At 35.7% G+C, this 23,963-nt stretch overlaps 1 protein-coding gene across 1 annotated transcript in view; it reads right to left on the bottom strand.

Annotated features, from left to right (window-relative positions):
- LRRC9 (leucine rich repeat containing 9) overlaps window positions 1–23,963 on the bottom strand; it is a 97,064-nt gene that overhangs the window by 8,149 nt on the left and 64,952 nt on the right. Inside the window, exons 25-31 of the mRNA XM_053928858.2 lie at window positions 20,498–20,628; window positions 16,292–16,400; window positions 15,461–15,600; window positions 11,411–11,547; window positions 6,637–6,854; window positions 4,341–4,409; window positions 474–614 (exon numbers count right to left, since the gene is read on the bottom strand). Of these exons, the coding sequence (XP_053784833.1) occupies window positions 474–614; window positions 4,341–4,409; window positions 6,637–6,854; window positions 11,411–11,547; window positions 15,461–15,600; window positions 16,292–16,400; window positions 20,498–20,628 (945 nt within the window). The remainder of the gene's footprint in view (window positions 1–473; window positions 615–4,340; window positions 4,410–6,636; window positions 6,855–11,410; window positions 11,548–15,460; window positions 15,601–16,291; window positions 16,401–20,497; window positions 20,629–23,963) is intronic.

Below are 23,963 nucleotides of genomic sequence, written 5' to 3'. Positions count from 1 at the left end.
TTTTCTAGCGTTCATGGGTAAAAGGCCCCAATTATTTTGCCAATATACAAAAAAGAGGTACACATGTCTCTTGGTAGATGAATAGTCCAGAGAGTTGAGGTCAGAATTTCTTACCTTCTTTCTTATCTGCTAAGTGGAAAGAGTTTTGTTAGCTTCCATTTAGAAAAGTGGTATCTTGTAACTTCTTATCTTCTATCATTATTGGACATATTGAATGAAAGGCATATTTTAAATAATTTGCTTTATTTCAAGTTATGTTATTAGAAAATGGAGCTTCCCTGGCGTGGATGAGTGTGTGCTGCTGTATTCACCAGGTCAAGTCTTTAATAGTAATTACTAAAGAGGTACTAAATGATCTACAAGAACATGACAGCCAAGGTTTAAGAATTTAAACAAAAATTCACAAGATAGAATATTCATTTACTAATAATTTATATATTGTAAAAGAAATGTATAAATAATATAATTATTACCGAATTTTTCTTTGCTTGTAGTTCAGAGAAGTGAAATTCAGCTTTTGCCCTATCATCTGAATTCACAGGAATTCCATCTAACATCTGTAAGTTAGGTAGCCGAAATACGAGCATGTGGCGATGTGATATTTTTCTACAAATCTGAATAGAATTAAAGATAATTTATTCTGTAAGAAAACCTTTTATTTCAAAGATTAACCTGGCGAAGGAAATTTAGCATAGGCAGCAAAGAGGCGGATGATACAAATATGAGCTACCTTTTTGAAATATTTCTCATTCCCTGTTATGATAAATGAAGGTAAGAACTTATTTTTCTAACCAAGTCTACCATTTAGAGGTTTAGGCTCCTTTTTATAGTATATAATATTGTTCATTAACTCCAGGCAATCCCAATTTAGGAATAGGGTTAAATTATAAAAATACACTTGTAAGTAATTATTAGTTTGAAGCATATTTTCTGATAGTCACTATCCAATTTAATTCAGTACACATCGATTGAACTGTGTGATCCATCACTTCATAGTGCCAAACTACTGTTAAAAATATTTGCATATGTGCATTAGAAGGTGTGTAGAAAGAGTTAACATAGTAGGCCGGAGGCTGTTATTATTAGAAGGGTCTGCTTGTAAGGATAGCTCTTGTTTGGTTCTCGGGTTTTGGATCTGTTCCTACCATTCCTTAACTGATAAGGATAGTTCACTGTACCTAGCCTATTTATACAACAATATGATTTATGCCCAACCTGTTTTGCTTCTGGGAGTCTGGAATTTTGGTACGTGATAGGTATAGGGTACCTATGTGACCAGCCCCCATCAAAATTCTTGAATGTTAAGTCTATTGGAATCCCCTAGGCAAAAACATAATACACATGTTGCTGCATTTTTGTTGCTGGCTGAAGAGCATGTACTGGTCCCTCATGGGAAAGAAAGACCATAAGGAAGTCTGCATATGGATTCCTCTAGACTCTGCCTGTGTCTTTTTCACTCATCACCTGTCTGTGTATCCTCACTATGTCACTGTCATAAATCTTAGCTATGAGTACAGCTATATGCTAAGTCCCACAAGCCAGCCTTTCTAGTAAATAATTGAACATGGGGATGATCTTGGGGACTGACAACACAGTCATGTGTTACACTGTTTGTGAAAGTAAAACAGTCATCAAAAGAGGATGAATAAACAATATTTTAAAAAATGTAGTAGATTATATATACATTAATGGAGAGAGATCTCTAAGACATATAATTCAATAAAGAGAAAAATTTGACCACATTTTAGACCTTAAAGTAAGTTTAATAAATACCAAAGATTGTAATAAATAAACTATTTCCTCTGACTAAAGTGTAATAACATTAGGAATGAATTGCAAGGAGATAACTAAAAATATCTCATAGTGTTGAAATGAATACACATGCCTCAATAATACATGTATTAAAGAAGAAATCTGTTAGAAATTAGATTTTAAGAAATGAAGAAAAGGAAAAATGCCACATATCAAAACTTTGAGGATGCTGGTAATGCAGTATTTTGTAACCTAAAATTTATTCAATTATAAGACATACCAAAAGTTAATGAGATAGGCATCTACTTAAGCATTTTTTTAAAAAGCAAATTCCAAGAATCTACAAGTTAATGAAATAAAAACAAGGAAATAATATACTTCATAAAACCAAAATAAAGTTCTTTGAAAAGATTAATACAATAGACAAACCTTTAGCAAGACTTGTCAAGAATAAAAGAGAAAAAACAAAAATTAACAAACATGGGTATGAAAAAGGTGACAAAACAGATATAATAGAGATTTTAAAAATTTGTAAGAGTACTCTGATAACAATACATTAAATTTAGATGAAAAGGACAATTTTATAGAAAAATAAAACTTCTCAATATTGACTTTTGAAGAAATAGAAAACATGACTAGATTTAGAGTTATTGAAGAATCTGCATAAGTACTTTAAATCTAATTTCAAAAAATATTAAACCCAGATGATTTTAAAGCCAATATCTAATTATCCTTCAAGGAACATGTATCTTCTCTTATATAAGCTAAGTCATAAACTAGAAAAAGAGGGAGAACTCCCCAATTAATTTCAGGAGGCAAGAAAACAGCCTTAATAACTTGAAAATAATAGTATAAAAGTTAAAATTATAGGATGTTTTACTTATTTCCATAGATGTAGATATGCTACATGAAATCTGAGTAAATTGAATCCAGCCAAGTATAAACATGACTAAGTAATACTCATCCCAGGAATTTAAGTGTCATTAAATACGATTTACATATTAACAAAGTAAAGAGAGGAACTGCATTACCAATTAGTCAAATCCAATGTTCATTCCTGATAAAAAACAGGTAGTAAACTGGAATTAGAAAGGAACTGCCTTAAAATGTTGAAGGTTATTTGCCCATAACCTAGAGCAAACATCATGTTTAATAGTGACAACTTAGAAGCATTCTTTTTGAAGTTAGTAACCTACTATGATTGCTTTTATTCAACACTGTACTACAGGTGCTAGTCAGCACATTAAGAGAAGTAAAGGAAATTAAAAAACATGAGGATTGGAAAGAAATAATTGAGTCATGACTTACAGATAATATGATAGCCTACAGAGAAAATGCAACACAATTTACATTCCATTAGAACTAAAAACAGAGTGTTCGGCAAGTTTCCTGGGTAAAGAATAATACACAAAAATGTAAAAAGATACTGTTTAAAATGGTTATTAAAACAGCAGACATGGACAACGAGTGTGGTGATTGTTGGGGGGAAGAGGGAGGTGCGTATAAGGGGACTAAGTGGTAATGGAAAAAATACATTAAAAATAAAAATAAATCACAAGAGAAAAAAAACAGCAGAATAAATCTAACCAAAAATTAAAACCTTTAGAAAAAAATCGTACGTCTTTATTAAAGGACATAAAAATGTAGGGACATTTGTGTTTAGGAATGGGAAGTCTTAATGCTATAAATGTTAGGAGAGACTAGTTACTGTATTTATTTTTTGGTGGAAATAGCTCTCTGAACCTATCACTCCTCAACGGGGGAAGTAGAGTGACTTAATAAATCCGGAAAGATGAAATTGGGCAGGTTTAGCTCCTATCTTTCTTTCTGGGAAAGGGCTCACTGCTGGGAGAATGCTGTCTGCTCCTCCAGGAGAAGCTCTCCTCCCAGGTGGAAAGCCCTCAGTCAAGTATTTTCTGCTACTGGGTGATCGTGATTACCTGTTTCTGGAATCTGTTAGCAGGTCCACTTGGCTTTCTCACTAAGCTAAGCCAAGTATTTTCACCTCTCCTTCTGCCACTGACATGTTCAGATGTTTGGTGAGTTTGTCCAGATGTTAGGTGAACAAGGGCTCTACTTATTAGATCCCTTCAAAGATTCCAACAGGAAAGTTGGCAAAGTTCTCCCAAAATTAATTTATACATTCAGTGCAATTCTAATTAAAATATCAAGAGTCTTATAGAACTTGAGAAGCTGTTCGCTAAAACTTACAGTGTAAAGGGTCAAGAAGAGCCAAGACAGCAAAGAAAGAAAAACAGAAGGTGGAAGAGGAGAGGTGCTTACCCTATTAGACATCAAGACAATATAAAACTTTAGTAATGAACAGTGTAATATTGCTATACAGGGATTGACAAATAGGCCAATGAATATGATGTAGAATTTTAAAACTGACCCTCTTGTATATGACAATGGCATTTAATACTGGAACCAGTTGGAAGAAGACATTAGTCAATAAATGGTGCTTGGATAACTGTCTATGAATAAATAAAACAAATAAAAGCAAATTAAATTAAATCCTTTCTCACTTATATAAAAATAAATTATATATAAGTAAATTAACTAATAAATTAGAAAAGTAACATACTCACTGGATTGCCATAAACTGTAAGCTCTCTGAGAGAAGAGATACCATCAAGTTTTTCCAGTTCTGTTATGTCCTATTCAAAAGTTAATAAGTTATTATTTGGTTAGATTCAACATCTTCAAATATACATTCAAGGCTAATTAGATGTAGGTGTTGGATTGCAGCTAGCTCGTGATTGAACCCTGTGGAGTGAGTTTGAGTGACCATATTCTGTATTGTTGACTAAAGACAGATTTGTGTAATATTGTTAAATTTTCAGGAATTTTGTGAGATGGTGTTTTAACTTGAATTTGGCTTTAGTATAAGAAGTTATACCATGGAAATAGGAAAATGCTGCTGATCATCAGGACTTCTTGTTCCTGGAAAGTCATCTGTTAAACATTAACCAGCACACCAATGGTTGTAATATTTTGAGTACATTATCAGGATAAACTTTTTTGTGGAGCCTTTAATTTAGGGCAAGAAATAGAAATTGACTATTTCCTAAAGTCATCTGCAGTCTCAGGTGATTCTTGAGACTTATTTCCCTTTTCTCTTTATTTTCATTTTTTGAATATCTTTGATAGTTAGGTGGATTGATATTAATAACAACACTAAGACTGTGATCCCCCATGATTTATCCAAGGGGTTGTCCTTTAGCTATATTAAATTTTGATAGTAAATAAGCTTGACTAGACATTATCCTATTCAAGTTACTGGGGAGGAAGTTGCTATATCAGTTGATCTGCTATTCATTCACTTCCTTTAGGGGGAAAGGGGGATGGGGAGGGAAGTGAGGCAGGGACACTCTTAGGGAAAAGTAGGTTAGGTGGCCTAAACTCCTAAGTACGCTGGTAACTGGATGTCCTGTCAAATAAACCTATGTTATTTACTAGAAAGAAGGTCCTAATTTATGAGGTGGCTCTTAGCAGGATCTCTCTGGTTCAGGACTGCTTATAATAAATAAACCTAGGATCTATAGATTGATAAGGCATGGCTCCCAGTAAAATATCATATAAATTCAAGTATAAAGTGGAGATATTTAATAAATTAAACACTCCCTTGTTGCATGGGATTGTCTCATTTGGAGAGCTCACATTTTATTCAAAGCTAAATAATATGTGTGAGATGTGGAGAGGAGGGGCCTCAGAAGTCATGGGAATGTCCTAGACCCTGTGTATCTTTGAAATTATTAGTAAAGTGTGATACTGGATAAGAGCTCTGATTCGTGTAAGTCTAACTTGACAGTCCATTGTGTTACCTCAGTTGCTGTCACTGGAAAGACTCCCCATAGGAAAGCAATTTTCCTAATTTGTGGATAAAGCTTTAGAAGAATCATTGGGTTCTGCAAGGTTATCTCAGACGAATTTTGTTTAATCTTGATAAATGAATTACATGCTGTTTTTTTTCTTTGCATATGTATTTCCTACTTGCTATGCTGTAGAAAAGGGGCACTGCTCATGACTTCCTTCTAGCTTTGAACAGACTTATATCAGCTCAGAAGAGGCTTTCTGAACTCGTTAGTATAGCCACCAACAAATATTGATTGTGTACCTCTTATGTACCAGGCACTATGCTATATATACTGATACAAATGTGGGTGGGACAGACTCAGTTCCTGCCCTTTGGGGGAAGTCCACAGTTCACTTTGTCTTTGAGGTTGTCTTAGAGATATAGGCAGAGTAGAAAAATTGGTAAAAGGAAGGCTAACAGATCATCACCAAAGCACTTAGAGAAATGTCAGGGCTATATAAGGTTGTGTATACTTGCAACCCTCTCATCTGTATACTATCTCAGGAGAAAGTCTGGGCAGGCTCAGTTGGGGCAATGGCCTAATGGAAATAGGTTGAATCTTGAGCAGGTAAAGCTAAGGCAGAATCCTAAAGAAGCTTTGAGTAGGGGAGAGATGGAATATTAAAGCATTATCAGAAATTGATTCAGATATCAGGTAGAACAAGTCTATATGTAGAGTTTAAAGGACCAGAGGAAGCCTGGGATTGAGATGCAGCAAATGCATTGACCAAGTAGTTAGGAATAAAACAGCTCTCTTGGAGAGGACTGCTGAGAAGAGCCTTAGAGCATTTAGAGCTAATCTTTTTTAGCAGGTGATGCATGTGGGTTGGTTGGGTTTATGAGTCTAGAAGCAGAGTGGACATCTTTGCATCACAGGCTATCTACATGTTCTGCATCACAGAGTGTTTACATGGCATATAAATGATAAGTAACACACTAGCAACATTTTCATTGGTGTGTTTGGAAGCTTTATGTTCAGAGGAGTTATGTAAGTCTTATAAATCTCATAACAAAACAAATAAAATTACCTGGATTTTATTATATCCTAAGAAGAGTTTCTCTAGTTTTACCAGAGGTTGTAAGTTGTTCAGCTCTCGTAGTCTATTTTCTTCCAGGTGAAGTGCCAGCAGGGAGCTTGGTTTGGCAAAGGCACTATCATTAAATGCTCTGATGCGGTTATGGTCCACTACCAATTCCTGAAGTACTAGTAAGTTGTCAAGCCCTTCAACTTGACTGATTTCATTCCCTGAAAAAAGATAAGTCATGGTATGTCAAGTGACCCCAAACTTCCTGAATAAAAGGTTATCTATTTCCATTTAAATATTTATTCATAAATTTATTTTGAAAAAGTATTAAAAGGAACTTATTTCCAAGGAGAAATAGGAATATAGTTTATAAGAAGGAAACATTATCATCAAATAATATTTGGTAAAATTTCCTCATTATGTTTGAAAGATCAAGATGTGACATACATAATATACTGAATTGATCCAATCTGTCTGTTCAGTAATTAGGTACTAAAATAGTTGGTATTGAAAAAAGTAGATGTATAAAAATTCTGCAAAAGATATGCTTTCTGAGTATATCTGATTATTCAAATAGGTATTCAAATAGGTATATCTAATTATTTATTAAAATAAGCTAATTCATTGTGTTGCTAAGTAGGAAAAATATATCTTAAATATGTTTTATTTCACTAAAACATATTTTTGTACCACAACCATTTAAAATAATTAAGAATACATTACATTGTTTAAAACCTCAATCCTTTCTTTATAATCAATAATTTATCTCTATTGTAGTAATCAATAGCTTTATAAGTATTAATGATAATTTATATGAGATGACCTTTGAGTTGACAAAATACTTTTATATGTGTTTCCTAATAGAGTCTCAAAATAGGACAGGGAAAATATTATCATTTTTAATTATCATAAAATTGGGGTAAGAGAAATTAAGTGCATTGCTCAAAGATACAGAAGCAGCAATACCAGGCCTAACCTAGACCATTTACATTTTAAGCTCAATGCTGCTTCTACTATGCCATACAATGTTTTATTTATTATTCATCCTCCTTGTCTGTTATAGACTGAATTGTGTCCCCCTCCTCCACAATTCATATGTTGAAGTTCTAACCCCTAATACCTGAGAATGTTACTATATTTGGGGATACGATTTTTTAAAGAAGATTAAATGAGGTCATTGGGGTGAGCCCTAATCCAATATGACTGATGTCCTTACAATAAGAGGAGATTAGGACACAGAAACACACACAGGGAAGATGATGTGAAGATACAGATGCCATCTACAGGTCAAGAAAAGAATCCCTCAGATCTTGGATTTCTGGCTTCTACAACTATGCGGAACTGAGTATCTGTTGTTCGAGCCACCCCACCCCCCAGTCTCCGGTACTTTATTATGGCTGCCCTAGCAAATGAATGTATTACTGAACATGTGATCCTATGATCTTGGAATTCTTCTCCTTGAAATTTAATATATTTCATCTAATTTAAGACAGCAACAATATTAAGATATGTCAATATTTTATGTACACTTTTAGAAAGAAAAAACTTGGTTAGGTTAACCAAGGCAAACCATCAGTTAAGAAACAACCAGATTTCAGACATGTTAATGTAAAAAGTGTGTCTCAGAATTGATGATATATGGTAAATTTACATTATTTTGTTCTGTTCTTATAGGGAAATTGATAACATCACAACCCTCAACAAAATTGCACACAGGGCTTGTTTTAAAAATCACAGACTTTGCAACATTGCCAGTGCCTTACTTATAAACTTAAAATGTTCATTCAAGTAAAAGTGAGAAAAATAACTCAGTGTACTAATATGTCACATTCATGAAATTATTTTTTAGACTATTTCTTTTAATATCTTAAGTCCAGTAGTATAAAAATCATATCAGATAGCTTCAAGTTCTGAGTAATCTCTACAGTAGCATATTTTTGGCCCTACATCATTTTGAAATGCTCATTAAACATATTTAAGAAAGAAAACTCCAAAAACAACTATGCTAAATGTGATGTCAGGAATCTTATATTTCTGTAACTAACAGCATTTACATTTGTTTGAAAAACTCCCACCAAGGCTGCCAAAATGAGGAGATAAATAAACATGGCCCAAGTGAAAAAACTCCAATGAACTAAACAAAATGGAGATGAACAATTTATCTGATGCAGAATAACACTGGCTATAAGAATCCTCAAGGAACTGAGTGAGTAATTCAACAGTATAAAAAAGAGCCAGGTGTATATGAAGGATATACTAAAGGAAATGAACAATTTACAGGGAATCAACAGTAGAGCGGATGAAGCTGAAAATCAAATCAATGATATGGAACATAAGAACACAAAAAACAACCAAGCAGAGCAACAAGAAGAAAAAAGAATACAAAAAAAGAATGAGAATAGTGTAAGAAGTGTCTGGGACAACTTCAAGTGAAACAACATTCACATCAAAGGTGTACCTGAAGGAGAAGAGAAAGAGCAAGAAACTGGAAATTTATTTGAAAAAATAATGAAAGAAAACTTCCCTAATTTGGTGAAAGAAATAGACATGTAAGTCCAGGAAGCACAGAGAGTCCCAAACAATATGGATGTAAACAGGTCCACACCAAGACACATCATAATTAAAATACCAAAGCTTAAAGATAAAGAGAGAATCATAAAAGCAGCAGGGGAAAAGCAGTTAGTTACTTACAAGGGAGTTCCCATAAAGCTGTCAGCCAATTTCTCAAAAGAAACTTTGCAGGCTAGAAGGGACTGGAAAGAATATTTAAAGTTAGGAAAAGCAGGGAGCTACAGCCAAGATTGTTCTACTCAGCAAAGCTATCATTTAGATTCAAAGGGTAGATGAAGAGCTTCCCAGACAAGAAAAAACTAAAGGAGTTCATCATCATCAAACCATTATTATATGAAATGTTAAAGGGACTTATTTAAGAAAAAGAAGATCAAAACTCTGAATAATAAAATGGCAATAAACACATACCTATCAACAATTGAATCTAGAAAACCAACTAAGCAAACAAGAACAACAGACAGAATCATGGATATGGAGAACATTTTGATGGTTACCAGATGGGATGGGGCATTTGAGGGAATGGGTGAAGATGTGAGGGGATTGAGAAGTATAAATTGGTAGTCACAGAATAGCCATGGGGATGTAAAGTACCATATAGGAAATGGAGTAGCCAAAGAACTTACACGCATGACCCATGGACATGAACAAAGGTGGGGGATTGCCTGAGGGAGTGGGGGGTGCTCAGTGGGGTGGAAAACTTGGGACAACTGTAATAGCACAATCAATAAAATACTTTTAAAAAGAAAAACTCCCACCTATTTAACTAAATAGTTAAATTTTAGATACACTTGACTCTTAAGCCTTAAGATTCTAACTTCATTCCCCACAGCCCAACTGTACTCTTTCTGAAGACTCTACCTTCCCTGCTTCTTGCACATTTAACATGACACATTCTTTAGCTCTCTTGGGGACCCTGGCATGGCCTCATTTTATCACTGCCTACATTTATGTACTCCCCTACAGCTTTTGCCCTTATCTTAATCAACTTTAGACTGCTCTCAGAATCATCTCTTCCTGTTCAGTATCTTTAACCTAACTTACTTCTCCAAAAATGCATATAACCGTACTAGTCATCATCTATCACATACTTTGAAAAGTCTGTCTTTCAGAAAAAAATTATACTCAGATCAACCATACAGCTATCTTCCCATACGACCCACTGATGTATCTCCTGACCTTTCTTCTGTGTCATTAAATAACTATTTTTATTAAATTTATTGGGGTGACATTGGTTAATAAAGTTATATAGGTTTCAAGTGTACAACTCTATGATATGTTATCTGTATATTGCTCTGAGTGTTTACCACTCAAAGCTGAGTCTCCTTTAATCACTAAATATTTGATCCTTTTTATTGTTATACTAATGTTCCAAACCCTGTTTTTTTTTCTCATGCTTTTCTAAAAATGTATAATTCCTACCATTTTCAACTGTAAAAATGAACATTGTCCATGAAATTGATCATGTTTAGAAACTATAACTCTCAGGAAACTGTATATTCTTTGTTTTCATCAGGTTGGTCCCTTTTCAAGTGTTGGCCCATAAACACCACAGTCTTGCCCTTGTGACTCTCCCCTCTACCACCCCACTTGCAAAGCTCTTGGTAATGCTCACCTTCAATCTAAATTCTATCAATCTTTCAAAAAGTTCTAGATACATAGAGGGGTTAATGATTCAATTTCTCTTTAAACTTCTATTGCACTTAAGTTAATAACACAGTGTCAGAACTTAATTTATCTTTGTTTCAGTATACCTCTATAGAACATCTTAAAGTACTTTAGAGCAAGGATCTAAATTATATATAATTACAACAATACAGTATTTCTGTATCTTTTTTAGTACTTAGCACAATTCTGGGTTTAATAAGTACTTACAAATTACTCACTGGATACTTCTATTGTTTTTAAAATAGGATATGATATAGAAGTAAACTATGATGTAATACTGTATATAGTCCTAGGATATTGTATTTTCTAGGGCTATGGAATATTGCATTTTCTAGGGCAACATTCAATAGTCCTAGAATATTACATTTTCATTATTTATGTAAATAACCCAAGAAAAACCTATTTGTGATCACTAAAATACTTTTGTCGGTGAATCTGTTTTAAGTAAATGTTGTTGTTTATATTTGGTTATCAAAAAAGGATAATGGTTAAGTCAGTTTTTAATAACAAAGACTTATGCATCAACACTGTTACTACTCACCCTGTAGAAAGAGGAATTTTAAATTTCTTAGTCTGTTTAGTTGTAGCTGAAGTAAATTACAAATTCCATTGTAGCCCAGATGAAGAACTTCTAAGCTGTGCATTATTGGAGGCAAATTTTCAATGTTCATTACATCCCTGAAACACATATGTAAGTTTGATCCCATAAACTTAACTTCAAACCAGCTATATCATAAAAAGATAGTGTGGTATGTAATTACCATAAAATGAAAAGCAAGAGTGAGTGCAATTATCCAAGAAACAGTAAAGAAAGAGGAAAAAAAATGCATCCAGATTGGAAAGGAATAAATAAAACTGTCTTTATTCTAAGATGACATGATTTTGTATTTACAAAATCCTAAGGAATTTACCAAAATGAGCTCAGCAAAATCACAGGGTGAAAAAATTAATATACAAAATCATTTGAATTTCTATATATCAGCAATAAACTGAGAATGAAATTAAGAATTCTATTTACAATATAAGAAAGAATAAAATACTTCAGACAAATTTAACAAGAGAACTGCAAAATGTATACACAGAAAACTGCCAAACATTGCTGAGATAAATTAAAGATCTACGTAAGTGAAGAAATATTCCATGCCCATCTATTTTCAGTATTATTGAGATGGCAGTTCTCCCCGAATTGATCAATAGATTCAATGCAATCTCTATCAAAAGCCCAGCAGGCCTCCCCCTCAACCCAGAAAAACAACCATCTTATCCTAACAATTGTAAGGAAATTCAAAGAACCCAGAATATCCAAAATAATCTTTTAAAAGGGTGAAGTTAAAGGGCTTACAATCCTAGATTTTAAAACTTATTATAAAGCTATAATAATCAAACCAGTCTAGTACTGGTAAAAGGATAGATACATAGATTGATGTAATAGAGTCTAGAAATAAACCGTTAGGTTTATCACAACTGTTTGTCAACAGAGGTACCATGGCAATTCAGCAGGGGAAAGGATAGTATTTTAAATGGTGCCGGGACAAATGGATAACCACATGCAAAAAGATGAATTTAGATCTCAACACATACTCAAAAATTAATTCAAAGTGCTTCATAGTCCTAACTAGAAAAGAGAAAAACATAAAACTTTGAAGAAAACATGTGAAAAATCTTTTGGCCTTAGATTAGGCAAATAATTCTTAGGTACAACACCAAAATCACAATCTGTTAGAGAAAAAGTTGATAAATTGGGCTTATAAAATTAAAATTTCTTTAAAGGCACCATTTAAGAAAATAAAAAGCCACACATTGAGAGAAAATACTTGTAAGTCATTTATAATATTTAACTGAGGGCTTATATCCACAGAATATTTAAAGAACTCAATAATAAAAAGTCAGACAAACTAATTAAAAAATAAGCAAAAGATTTGCCCTGGCCAGTGTGGCTCAGTTGATTGGGTGTCATCCAGAGAACTGAAAATCTGTGGGTTTGATTCCTGGTCAGGGCACATGCCTAGGTTAAGGGTCGGGTTCAGTCCCCAGTCAGGGCACATGGCAGGAGTCAACCAATGGATGTTCTTCTCTCACATCAATGTTTCACTCCTTTTCTTTCTCCCTCCCTTCCCTCTCTCTAGAATCAATGAAAGAAAAATAAAAATTTTAAAAGATTTTATTTATTTATTTTTAGAGAGAGGGGAAGGTGGGGAGAAAGAGAGGGAGAGAAACATCAATGTGTGGTTGCCCCACTGGGGACCTGGCCCACAACCCAGGCATGTGCCCTGACTGGGAATCGAACTAGCGACCCTTTGGTTCTCAGCCCACACTCAATCCACTGAGCTACACCAGCCAGGGCAGAAAAAATTTTTTTAATAAAAAATAAGCAAAAGATTTAAACAGTTTACCAAAGAAGATATAATAATGGCTAATAAGCATATGAAAAGTTGCTGGAGAACATTAGTCATGAGGGAAATGCAAATTAAAACTACAATGAGTTAGCACTTCAAAACCACTGCAGTGGCTGTAATAAACAAGACAGACAATAGCAAGTGTTGGTGAGTATATGGGGAAACTAGAACACTTAAAAATGTTGTTGCTAATGTAAAACTGCAGCCATTTTGCAGAAAATTTGGCAGTTTCTTAAAAAGTTAATTAAGCACTATGCCCTGACTGGAGTGGCTCAGTTGGTTGGGCATTGTCCCACAAACCAAAAAGTCATTGGTTTGATTCCTTGTCAGGGCACATGCCCGGGTTGCAGGTTTGGTCCCTGGTTGGCATGTATACATGGGGCAACGGATAGATGTTTCTCACATCAATGTTTCTCTCCCTGTCTTTCTCCCTCCCTTCCCTTCTCCCTGAAAATAAATAAATAAAATCTTTTTAAAAAGTTAATCATTAAATTACTATATGACCCATCAATTCATTTCTAGGTGTCTACCCAAGAGAAATGAAACATAAGTGCACACAAATATTTCTGCACAAATGTTTATAGCAGCATTACTCATACTACCTCCTAAGTGGGGACAGTCCAAATGTCCATCAACTAGTGAATGGATAAACACAGTGTGGCGTATCTGTACAATGGAATACCCAACATATTCAGTAATAAAAAAGTGAACTACTAATACATGCTATAACATGGATGAATGTCAAATATATGCTAAATATAAGAAGTCAGATGCAAAAGAACATATAGTAAATGATTCCACTTATATTGAATATCTAGAAAATACAACTTTATAGGAAGTGAGTTAATGGTTTCCTAGAGTTGAGGTGGAAAAAGAAATTAATTGACTGCAAATGAACCTGAAGGATTTTTTTTGGAGTGTGAGGGAAATGTTCTAAAACTGTACTGTGGTAATAGTTGCACCACTTTATAAAAATTATACACTTAAATGAATGAATATAGTATGTAATCTGTATTTTAATAAGTCTGTTGAAAACAAATGTGAATAGTTCCCAATATAAAGGATGTGTATAAATTAAATGTTCATAGCAGCTTTAATCAAAACAGCCTCAAACTGGAGACAATCCAAATGCTCACCAACCATAAATAAATAAACAACTTGTCATATAATCTATGTCATGGAATTCCACTCAGCAATACAAGGAATTACACTTGCAACAAAAGCCAACTCTCAAAAGAATTATGCTAAGTGAAAGAAGTCAGACACAAAAGACTACTTACTGTATGATTCTAATCATCTGAAATTCTAAAAAAGGCAAAATTTATAGTGAAAGAAAGCTGACAGATAGATCAGTGGTTGTTGCCAGGGCTAGGGCCTAGGGGGAGGGGATTGCAAAGAGCTATAAGGAAAGTTTTAGAAACAGGAATAGTTCATACCTTGATTGCGGTAATGGTTATATGACTGAATACATTTGTCAAGATTAATGAAAATGGTGAGTTTTATTATATGCAAATTGTATTTCAATAAAAGTAATAAAAATGCAAGGAATACTTTTTATTGGGGAAAATGTAATAAGTGTATTCTAACTTGGATATTTATTTATTTATGTTCTACTAAAAATGTGTGGGAAGGTGGGAGGTATGTTCTCGTCTTCTTTATAATGTGTCTTCTTCATTGATGCGAGGGCATTAAGTAACCAGATAAATAATTTAGAAACAAAAGAAACAAGTGTTAAGAGAAACCTAAGCCTATGCTCCTCATTTAGGGGTTCTCTTCTGGCCTGATGAAAATGCCCTGGAATTAGATGGCTGTAATGGTCACACAATTTTGTGAATATACTAAAATAATCACTGAACTGTACATAGGGGGTGTACATAATGTAACTGTACATTAATGGTGTGTGAATTATATATAAATTTAAAAAACAGAAGATCATTAAACATACAAGGTTTTTATCATTTTCTTGTTTTTACAATATGGATGTTAAATGGGGGAAGCAGGGAAAAAGCAATGACATAGGAGTATTTTGAGTATCTTTTTATTTGTGACGCTCATCTTTGGCATGTAGCTATTAAATAAGTATTAAAATAAGTTAAATGTATGTTACTGCTATCATTAATGTGACTGACTTAGTGTTTTTTAAATTCCCAACATAAATTATTTATAATTGTCAAAAAAAAAAAAAAGAACAGCACCTGTTCATTTTTGAAGTTCCTTGCTGCCCGTAGCCACTTGAAGGCACTTTCTGGTAGAGCAGCTGTCTGTTGGTCAAGTGAGTCTGAGGCTTTAGTCTGGGCATGATTGATTCAATATGATTATAGTTGAGGCATAAGACCTACCGAAAAGAATACCTTATTAATCAGACATTAAAAATAAATGTTGCCATTTGTATATATAATTTTTGGTTTGAGATTATTAACATCTTGAAAGCTATTAAAATTGTTGGATGATACAACATACTTCAACAATATCAGTGTTAAAATGACAAATTTTTATATTGCAAATTGTCTGGATTTGGCTTTGAATGTTTTTTTTCTTTTAATTACCTGATATGCTGGGAAATGACAACATTTTAAACAAAATAATGGAGACTCTAGAGAGCTGCTTAACTTTCTCAGTCAGCACTGACTTCTCCAAGCCTGATTTAGGTGAAATAACTCTTTAGTTGGAGAGACCGCTATTTCCCAATGTTTAAAAGACCACAGGGGAGGCTCAGTCAAGCCACAGGACAGGAGGCAGTGAGGCTGCTCGGAGAGCTGCAGTGTCCTCCAGCCTCACACCACACGTGGTCTCTGTCGAGGCAACCCTCCACCCCGGCTCCTGTGCTGAGTGAGGCTTACTGCTTACAGGCAATCACAGAAAAATGAGGTCAACCAGAACACCTCTGGGAGGTTATACTTTTTCCTGTTTGGTGAAAAAAAAATGTTAGGAATATTTTTTCTTTAATAACATGAAAATACATTTTAATCCAAAGTAAAGAAGAATATAGCTTGCCCTGAAAAGTTGAAAGAAAATTTGTGACTTACCTTCACATTAGGCAAGTAGATTAACCCACTGAAGGAGGTAAGATTGTTGTTCTGTAGATTCACATTACACACATTTCTAAAATGGTCAGCTGGAATCAGATCCACAGTTCTGAATGCAGACGAAGGAATCATTATAATTTTAATAGGAAAATTATATAAACGAATCACTCATGTACAAGACTAAAAGCATTTTTTTTTAAAAAAAAACCTCACCTGACAAATGTTATGAAAAACAATTGTCTTCACATAATACGTGTGGTTGAAATGATCAGATAAATACATTTTTTGGAGGAGCACATATGTAAGAAAATGACAGAATTTCATTGCTTTAAAAATGTCTATTACCACATAAACATAACACTATCATAAAAAAATCTTTAAAAAATAAACATCTTAAATTTCTTTATAAATTCAAATGCTCGTGAAATCCTAGTTAAGTTGATATGGTAAAGCATAAGATTTTCAGGTTGTAAACTGCAGAGGATATATATTAAACAGGTTATTTCTGAAGAGCCAGGAAAGGATTACAAATGGGAAAAAAAAGGAGAAAGCAAGTAAAATCTCTGAAACAGGTTTTTCTGTGGGGTCTCCTGAAATCTTTTATTGCATTCCACTTTTAAGGATGTTTTGGTAATTAAATAGAATGCTTGATTCTTAGTCCATAGCTTTATAACTGTTCCACCTTCCTTTGAGCCATAATAGAGAAGGGTGTAAACAAATTCTGAACTCTGAAATTATAATTATGACATACTTTTATCTATTAATAAGTCATTCATTCATTCAATCTATTTTCACTAGTATTTCCTAAGTGTAGACAACATGTTAGCAAAGGTTCACTGTCTGCCCTCAAGGACTGGGATCCAGAAAAAACTAAAATAAAAATGGAAAATTGCTATAAACAGAGTCAGTTGTAAAGCATTTTAGGGAAGAAAAGCCTGTTTGGGGAAGTCAAGGATTATTTCACAAGGGAGAAAGATCTTAAGACTTGCAGAATTTATAGACATTTGTTAGGTAAATTAGAAGAGTTCTAGGCAGTGCAACAGGCATAAGCAAAGGCAGAAACATGAAACAGTATCTTATAACTGAAGATTGTATCTTATAATTAACATTGAAGAACTAGAATATTTTAGAATTTCTGGAGTATAAGGAGTTATGGGGCAATAGAGGTAAGGATTACAAGAGGTAAAAATAGATAATTAAAGGGTTTTTTGTGCTGTACAAAGGCACTTTAAATATATTTTTTATCCATGTGCAAGCAAACACTGAATGGTTGCCTCCAGAATGCCCCCAGTTGGGGACCTGGCCTGCAACCCAGGCATGTGACCTGACAGGGAATCGAAATGGTGTCCCTTGATTTTGGGATGACGCCCAATCCACTGAGCTGCAAAAGTCAGGGCAGTAAAAGGGACTTTATTTATTTATTTAATATATTTTATTGATTATGCTATTACAGTTGTCCCATTTTTTCTCCCTTTTATTCCCCTACACTCTGTACCCCCCGCCCCCCGCACCATCATTCCCCCCACCTTAGTTCATGTCCATGGGTCATACATATAAGTTCTTTGGCTTCTTCATTTCCCATACTATTCTTAACCTTCCCCTGTCCGTTTTGTACCTACCATTTATGCTTCTTATTCCCTGTACCTTTTCCCAATTTTCCCCCCTCCCCCTCCCCGCTGATAACCCTCCATGTGATCTCTATTTCTGTGAATCTGTTTCTGTTGTAGTTGTTTGGTTAGTTTGTTTTTGTTTTCATTTTTTTTAGGTTCGATTGTTGATAGTTGTGTTTGTTGTCATTTTACTGTTCGTATTTTGATCATCTTTTTCTTAGATAAGTCCCTTTAACGTTTCATATAATAAGGGCTTAGTGATGATGAACTCCTTGAACTTGACTTTGACCTCTTTCTACCCTCCCATTCTAAATGATAGCTTTGCTGGATAGAGTAATCTTGGATGTAGGCCCTTGCCTTTCATGACTTTGAATACTTCCTTCCAGCCCCTTCTTGCCTGCAAGGTTTCTTTTGAGAAATCAGCTGACAGTCTTATGGGAACCCCTTTGTAGGTAACTGTCTCCTTTTCTCTTGCTGCTTTTAAGATTCTCTTCTTCTCTTTAATCTTGGGTGATGTAATTATGATGTGCCTTGGTGTGTGCTTCCTTGGGTCCAACTTCTTTGGGACTCTCTGAGCTTCCTGGACTTCCTGCAAATCTATTTCCTTTGCCAGATTGGGGAAGTTCTCCTTCATTATTTGTTCAAATAAGTTTTCAGTTTCTTGCTCTTCCTGTTCTTCTGGCACCCCTATGATTCAGATGTTGGAACATGTAAAGTTGTACCAGAGGTTCCTAAGGCTCTCCTCGCTTTTTTTAATTCTTTTTTCTTCATTCTGTTCTGGTTGAATGTTTATTTCTTCCTTGTGGTCCAAATTGTTTTGAGTCCTGGTTTCCTTCCCATCACAGTTGGTTCCCTGTGCATTTTCCTTTATTTCACATTGCATAGCCTTCACTTTTTCCTCTATTTTGTGACCATACTCAACCATTTCTGTGAGCATCCTGAATACCAGTGTTTTGAACTCTGCATCTGACATGTTGGCTATCTCTTCATCACTTAGTTGTATTTTTTCTGGAGCTTTGATCTGTTCTTTCATTTGGGCCATAATTTTTTGCCTTGGTACACCTTTTATGTAGTAAGGGGAGGAGCCATATGTATTCACCAGGGCAGGGCAACCGACATCACTGCGTTGTGACACTGTATGTGGGGGAGGAGTCTGAGAGGGAACAATGCTACTTGCTCAGTTCTCTGCCAGCTTTCAGTCACTTCCCCCACTACCCAAAAGCAAAGTGGGCCTTTCTGGTGCTGATTCCCGAGTGGGTGGTTTTGTGTACATTCTAGGACCCTATGGGTGTCTCCAACAAACTCTCCTGTGAGGCTGGGAGTTTCTCCTGCCACTGCAACCCCCACATGTTTTTACAGTCAGAGGTTTTGAGGCTTTATTTCTCCACGCTGGAACCCTGGGTTGTGCGGTCTGATTTGCTCCCCAGTTGTTCCTCCTGGTTTTTCTGCATGCAAATGTGGGACTGCTGGCTCCACCACCTCCCACCTCACTGGGTCCTCCAGCCGCTGCCTTGCTGTGAGTCCGCTCCAACCCAGCTTCCCATCTCTGCCCCTCCTACAAGTCTGGATGAGTGTGTCTTCTTTAAGTCCTTGGTTGTCTGACTTCCATATAGTTCAGTTCTCTGTCAGTTCTGGTTATTTTTTGTTTGTAAATTGTTGTTGTCCCTCTTTTGGTTGTGCAGGGAGACAAAGTGTATCTACCTACGCCTCCATCTTGGCTGGGAGTCAGGGACTTTAAGTTTTATTATGTAGACAATGGAAAGCTACTGAACAATGTTGACAAGGGAAGTATTCTGATAAAACTTGCATCTTAGAAGGCAGTGTAAATAATATATCATCTTTCAGGAAAGGTTACATATGACAACAAAATGATCAAGAAGGTGTATAAAGTAGTTCATTTCCCAACCTAGGCCAATGACAGTGACTATGGTAAGAAGTGGGAATTATGAGACATACTTAAAACATAGAGTGTAGAAAACATGGTGATTAATTAAAAATGGAGGACAAATGAGATGCAGAAATAACTCTTAGATTTTTGGCTTAGGCAACAATAGGTGGATGTTATTTTTTGGATGCTATCTAGAAAGCAATTGAATATTCAAATGAGGAGCCTGTGTTTGAGCTAAATTTGGGGGTCATCATCTTAAGTTAAAACTATGACTAAAGATGCCTGTCTGTGATGAGTGATGAGAATAAGAAGAAGAAAAGCAGTAAAATGACTTATTAGCCGGGAGGACAGTGATGACATTCATGAGAATAGTGTCCAACAGAGGAACGAGGCCAGATTGCATTAATTAGACTGATTCAATGTGAGAAGCAAACCTAGTATACTCTAATTTTTAAAAGCTTGGTCATAAAAAAAAGAGAAATAAAATGTCTTAGAAAGAGATTGATGACATTTTTAAGCATAGTATGTGATGATAAAAATTGTTAGAGTATTTCAAAGGATGGTAAAGTTAAGCATGAGACTGAAGTAGGGCTGATAATTTTCTGAATTATCAGTTATATTTGGATAAGATGTATAAATTATAAACCTAAGAAAAATGATAATAATCACATATTATAATGCTAAAAACATATAATAAAATGATTGTACCTGATGGATGATGAAGTCCAATTTAGTTCTTGCATTTGGGTAAAGTTCGAATGTCCTTGTCGTTCTGCAATCATGTCAGAAGTTAGTCTGCCACCAAATAAATCTTTTGCACACTCAGTCTCTGTTGGGTCCTATATATGAGGACATTTAGAAAGTGATGTCTTCTCTTACAAATGACTAAATGACATTAATCCTTTGGTTCCAGGTCAAAATGGAGTGGACTCATTTCTCTCTATTCCTCCTACTAAGTACAACTAAACCTTCTGCACATTATATATAAAACAAACATAAGGAGACTGAAAGGTACAGAGAAGATGACAGACCAGCCAGGGACCTTGGGACCTGAAGAATGACATTATGGTGAGTTCCCTGGTATGTTATTTTATTTATAGTATGAAATATATATATATTTGGTCTTCATCTAATGTCCTGGCCTGGGCATGTGGACAGTCAGGCAGGAGGGCAGTGGAAATCTGGCTTATTAAAGAGCTGCCCACATGGACCATTGCTCTATGGAAATTTGAGGGGTACGTTAAAGCAGGTCCTTTTGATGCCTATCACAACTCCCTGCTAGGTTTGGAAGGTGATTGGAATTGACAAGGTGGACATTGAGGGTCTATGGCAATGCAGAGATCAGCTGAATCTAGACATATTCTTCTTGTACCCTCTGAGACACAAAATGCCAATAATACTGTTCTGTCTGCCAGCAAAAGAGAGACTACAGATGACCAAGTGGCAGATTTCCCCTGGGGGGAAGGCCCTGAACATAGCTGGCAAGTCAGACTGAGGCTGGTAGCCCTAAGGGGCCACAGATGGGTCTTGGCAGGAATAAATACTGACTGTGCATTGGGTTTTCCTTACCCAGTGGTAAAAGCAAATGTTCAGGGAGCTGTAAAAGAACTGGAATAGAAGGTATTGCAGCAATTTGGGCAGCTGACTGTTATTCCATCAGACCAAGGAACACACTTGACAGCCCATAATAATATCCAATGATGGGTAGAAAGATATTTGATAGAGAATTAGAATGGGCAATTAAAACACTGGTTGTCCAAAGCAGAGGGAGATAAAAGCACGAAAGGCCGGCTTACACACCTTCATGAGTGTTCACACTCAATGTGAACATGAGTGGGGCTGAAGGTATGTCCTCACTAGATAGATTTTTCTGTTTTTCTGGTGGGTATGGGGAAGTGGGTTTGGAGAAGGATGCTGGCTGGTATGACTATGCAATTCTAGCTAAGAAAGGATGATAATGTTGGTATAATCACTTTACTTATTTTTCTTCTTCCCACCCATCACCTCAACTTTTTTTCCCTACCTGACGCTGTGGTCACGGGACCACAGCTGCAACAAGTGCTGGGAGGATGATTTCTAAGCAATGAAACTATAACTATGTTTTTCAACCTTATGTCCAAATTCCTAAGGGCCTGATGAGGGTGGGTTTTGTCTTTATCACATCTGGCAAAATTGGGGTCAACAGTGAATATAGCTATATTACCTGGTGGCAAAAATAGCCCCACTGGTTCTGGGCCTATACAACCTTATATGAACAGGAGTGGACTGATGGGGAGGTACTTGCTAGACTAGTATGGCTGTCTGCTCTATACCAGCACAGTAGCCGAACTTCCCTTCCCTTCCAAAGGTGGAAAAGTTTGACTGAATAGAAAGGATAAATAGTAGTTATAAGTAAAGAAATTAATAAATAAGTTATATAATGAGAAAAATTCAATATTATATTAATACCTCAAAGAGGCTCTGAGCAAGAGATGATATTGTCTCTTGGCTCAATTACACCAGATGTATGAAAGGTAGAAGCTATGTTTTCCATGATCACTTCTCTAAGGAAAACTGGCAAGGTCTCCAGTGGAAGCCTGCAAATCTGATTGGTTTCAGCCTAGGAGACATTTTCATATGATTATGGACTAGATAATGATAATGGAATTGTAGTAACAATACTAGTATCTTTTGAAGTTTATTATCATTTTGCTGTGATCTATGTTCAAAGACAGATCTTTTAGGGGTAGACTGTCAGACTGTGATTTATAATAAGAAATATATATATATTTAGTATTCATCCACTGTTCCTGGCACAGACCTCCTAAAATCTTTATAATTTCCTATACAAGAGCCATAAGGGCATCTTTTGTTATCATATTTGGTCTTTTATCATAGGTTTCTGAAATAGCTCCAGAGCCATAAAGGTAAAAGAAGTATCTTGTTATTTATAAGAAGCTTTTTTCAGCTATACCTGAGTTTACGTTAATGAGGTGACTTTTGGAAAGTCCCTAAGGATGGGGGCTGGTTGCCAGGGGAACCAACCACAATTAGAAGGTTAGAATTTTTAGTCCTACCTCCTGACTTCTAGGGAGGGGAGAGGGCTAGACGTTGAATCGGTCATCAATGGCCAATGATTTAATCAAGCATATCTACACAATGAAACCCCAAAAAACCCAAAAGCTCCATAAAAACCCAAAAGGAGGGGGTTCTGAGAGCTTCTGGGTTAGTGAATGCGTGGAAGTGCTCGGAGAGTCGTGTGCTCAGAGACAGCATGGAAGCTTCATCCCCTTCCTATACCTTGCCCTATGTGTCTCTTCTATCAGGCTATTCCTGATTTCACCCTTTCAAAATAAGCCAGTAATCTAGCAAGTAAATGTTTTCCTGAGTTCTATGAACTGCTCTAGCAAATTATTTAAACCTAAGCAGGTGAACTTTCTATTTATAGCGAGTTAGTCAGAAGCACAATTGACAACTTATAATAGGTGTCTGAAGTGGGGGTGAGGCAGTATTGTGGTAGCGAGCCCTTAGCCCGTGGGATATGATGCTATATCCAGGTAGATACTGTTAGAATTCAGTTGAATCCTAGGGCACTCAACTGGTTTTGGAGAATTGCTTGATATATGAAAAACCTGCACATTTGGTGTCAGAAGTGTTATGAGTGTGATAGTAGTGTAAGAGTAAAGGAAATACACAGAAGAGAATTTTTCCTTTGGGCTTGGCTTTTCTTTTTGTCCCATATATGCTGAACTAGGTGCTGGAGAAGCCAGAAATCCAAAAATACCAACAAGAGAAAAATATCCACAAAAAGTCTGCTCTTTGTGGTCAAAAGATGAGGAAAGGGGAAGCCGATTAATCAGAAAATTTTTAGACAATAGTGGGTTTACTCCACCAAACACCATGAAATAAAGTGTGGCACCAAGAAGAATGGGAGCATAGATTTCAACTCTTGCCCAGCAACCCCTCCATCATCCCGGTACTGAACAAGGAGCCTGGACCTTCATCCTCTCCCAACAGTGATGCATCCAAACATACTAGAGACCACATGGGGAACCTGTTCCACTTCCACCCAGTAATAATGATATGGCTGTGGAGAATTAACAAGGCACTTCTGCCTTTCCCAGTCAGAATGAGTCAGTGGAAATCTATGGGGAGTGTGAGCTGCTACCCTAGCCTGGCAGTTGGAGCACACACC

The sequence above is a fragment of the Desmodus rotundus genome, chromosome 7 (assembly GCF_022682495.2).
Source record: "Desmodus rotundus isolate HL8 chromosome 7, HLdesRot8A.1, whole genome shotgun sequence".
Classification (NCBI taxonomy): domain Eukaryota; kingdom Metazoa; phylum Chordata; class Mammalia; order Chiroptera; family Phyllostomidae; genus Desmodus; species Desmodus rotundus.
This window is presented reverse-complemented; position numbering and strand designations above follow the sequence as displayed.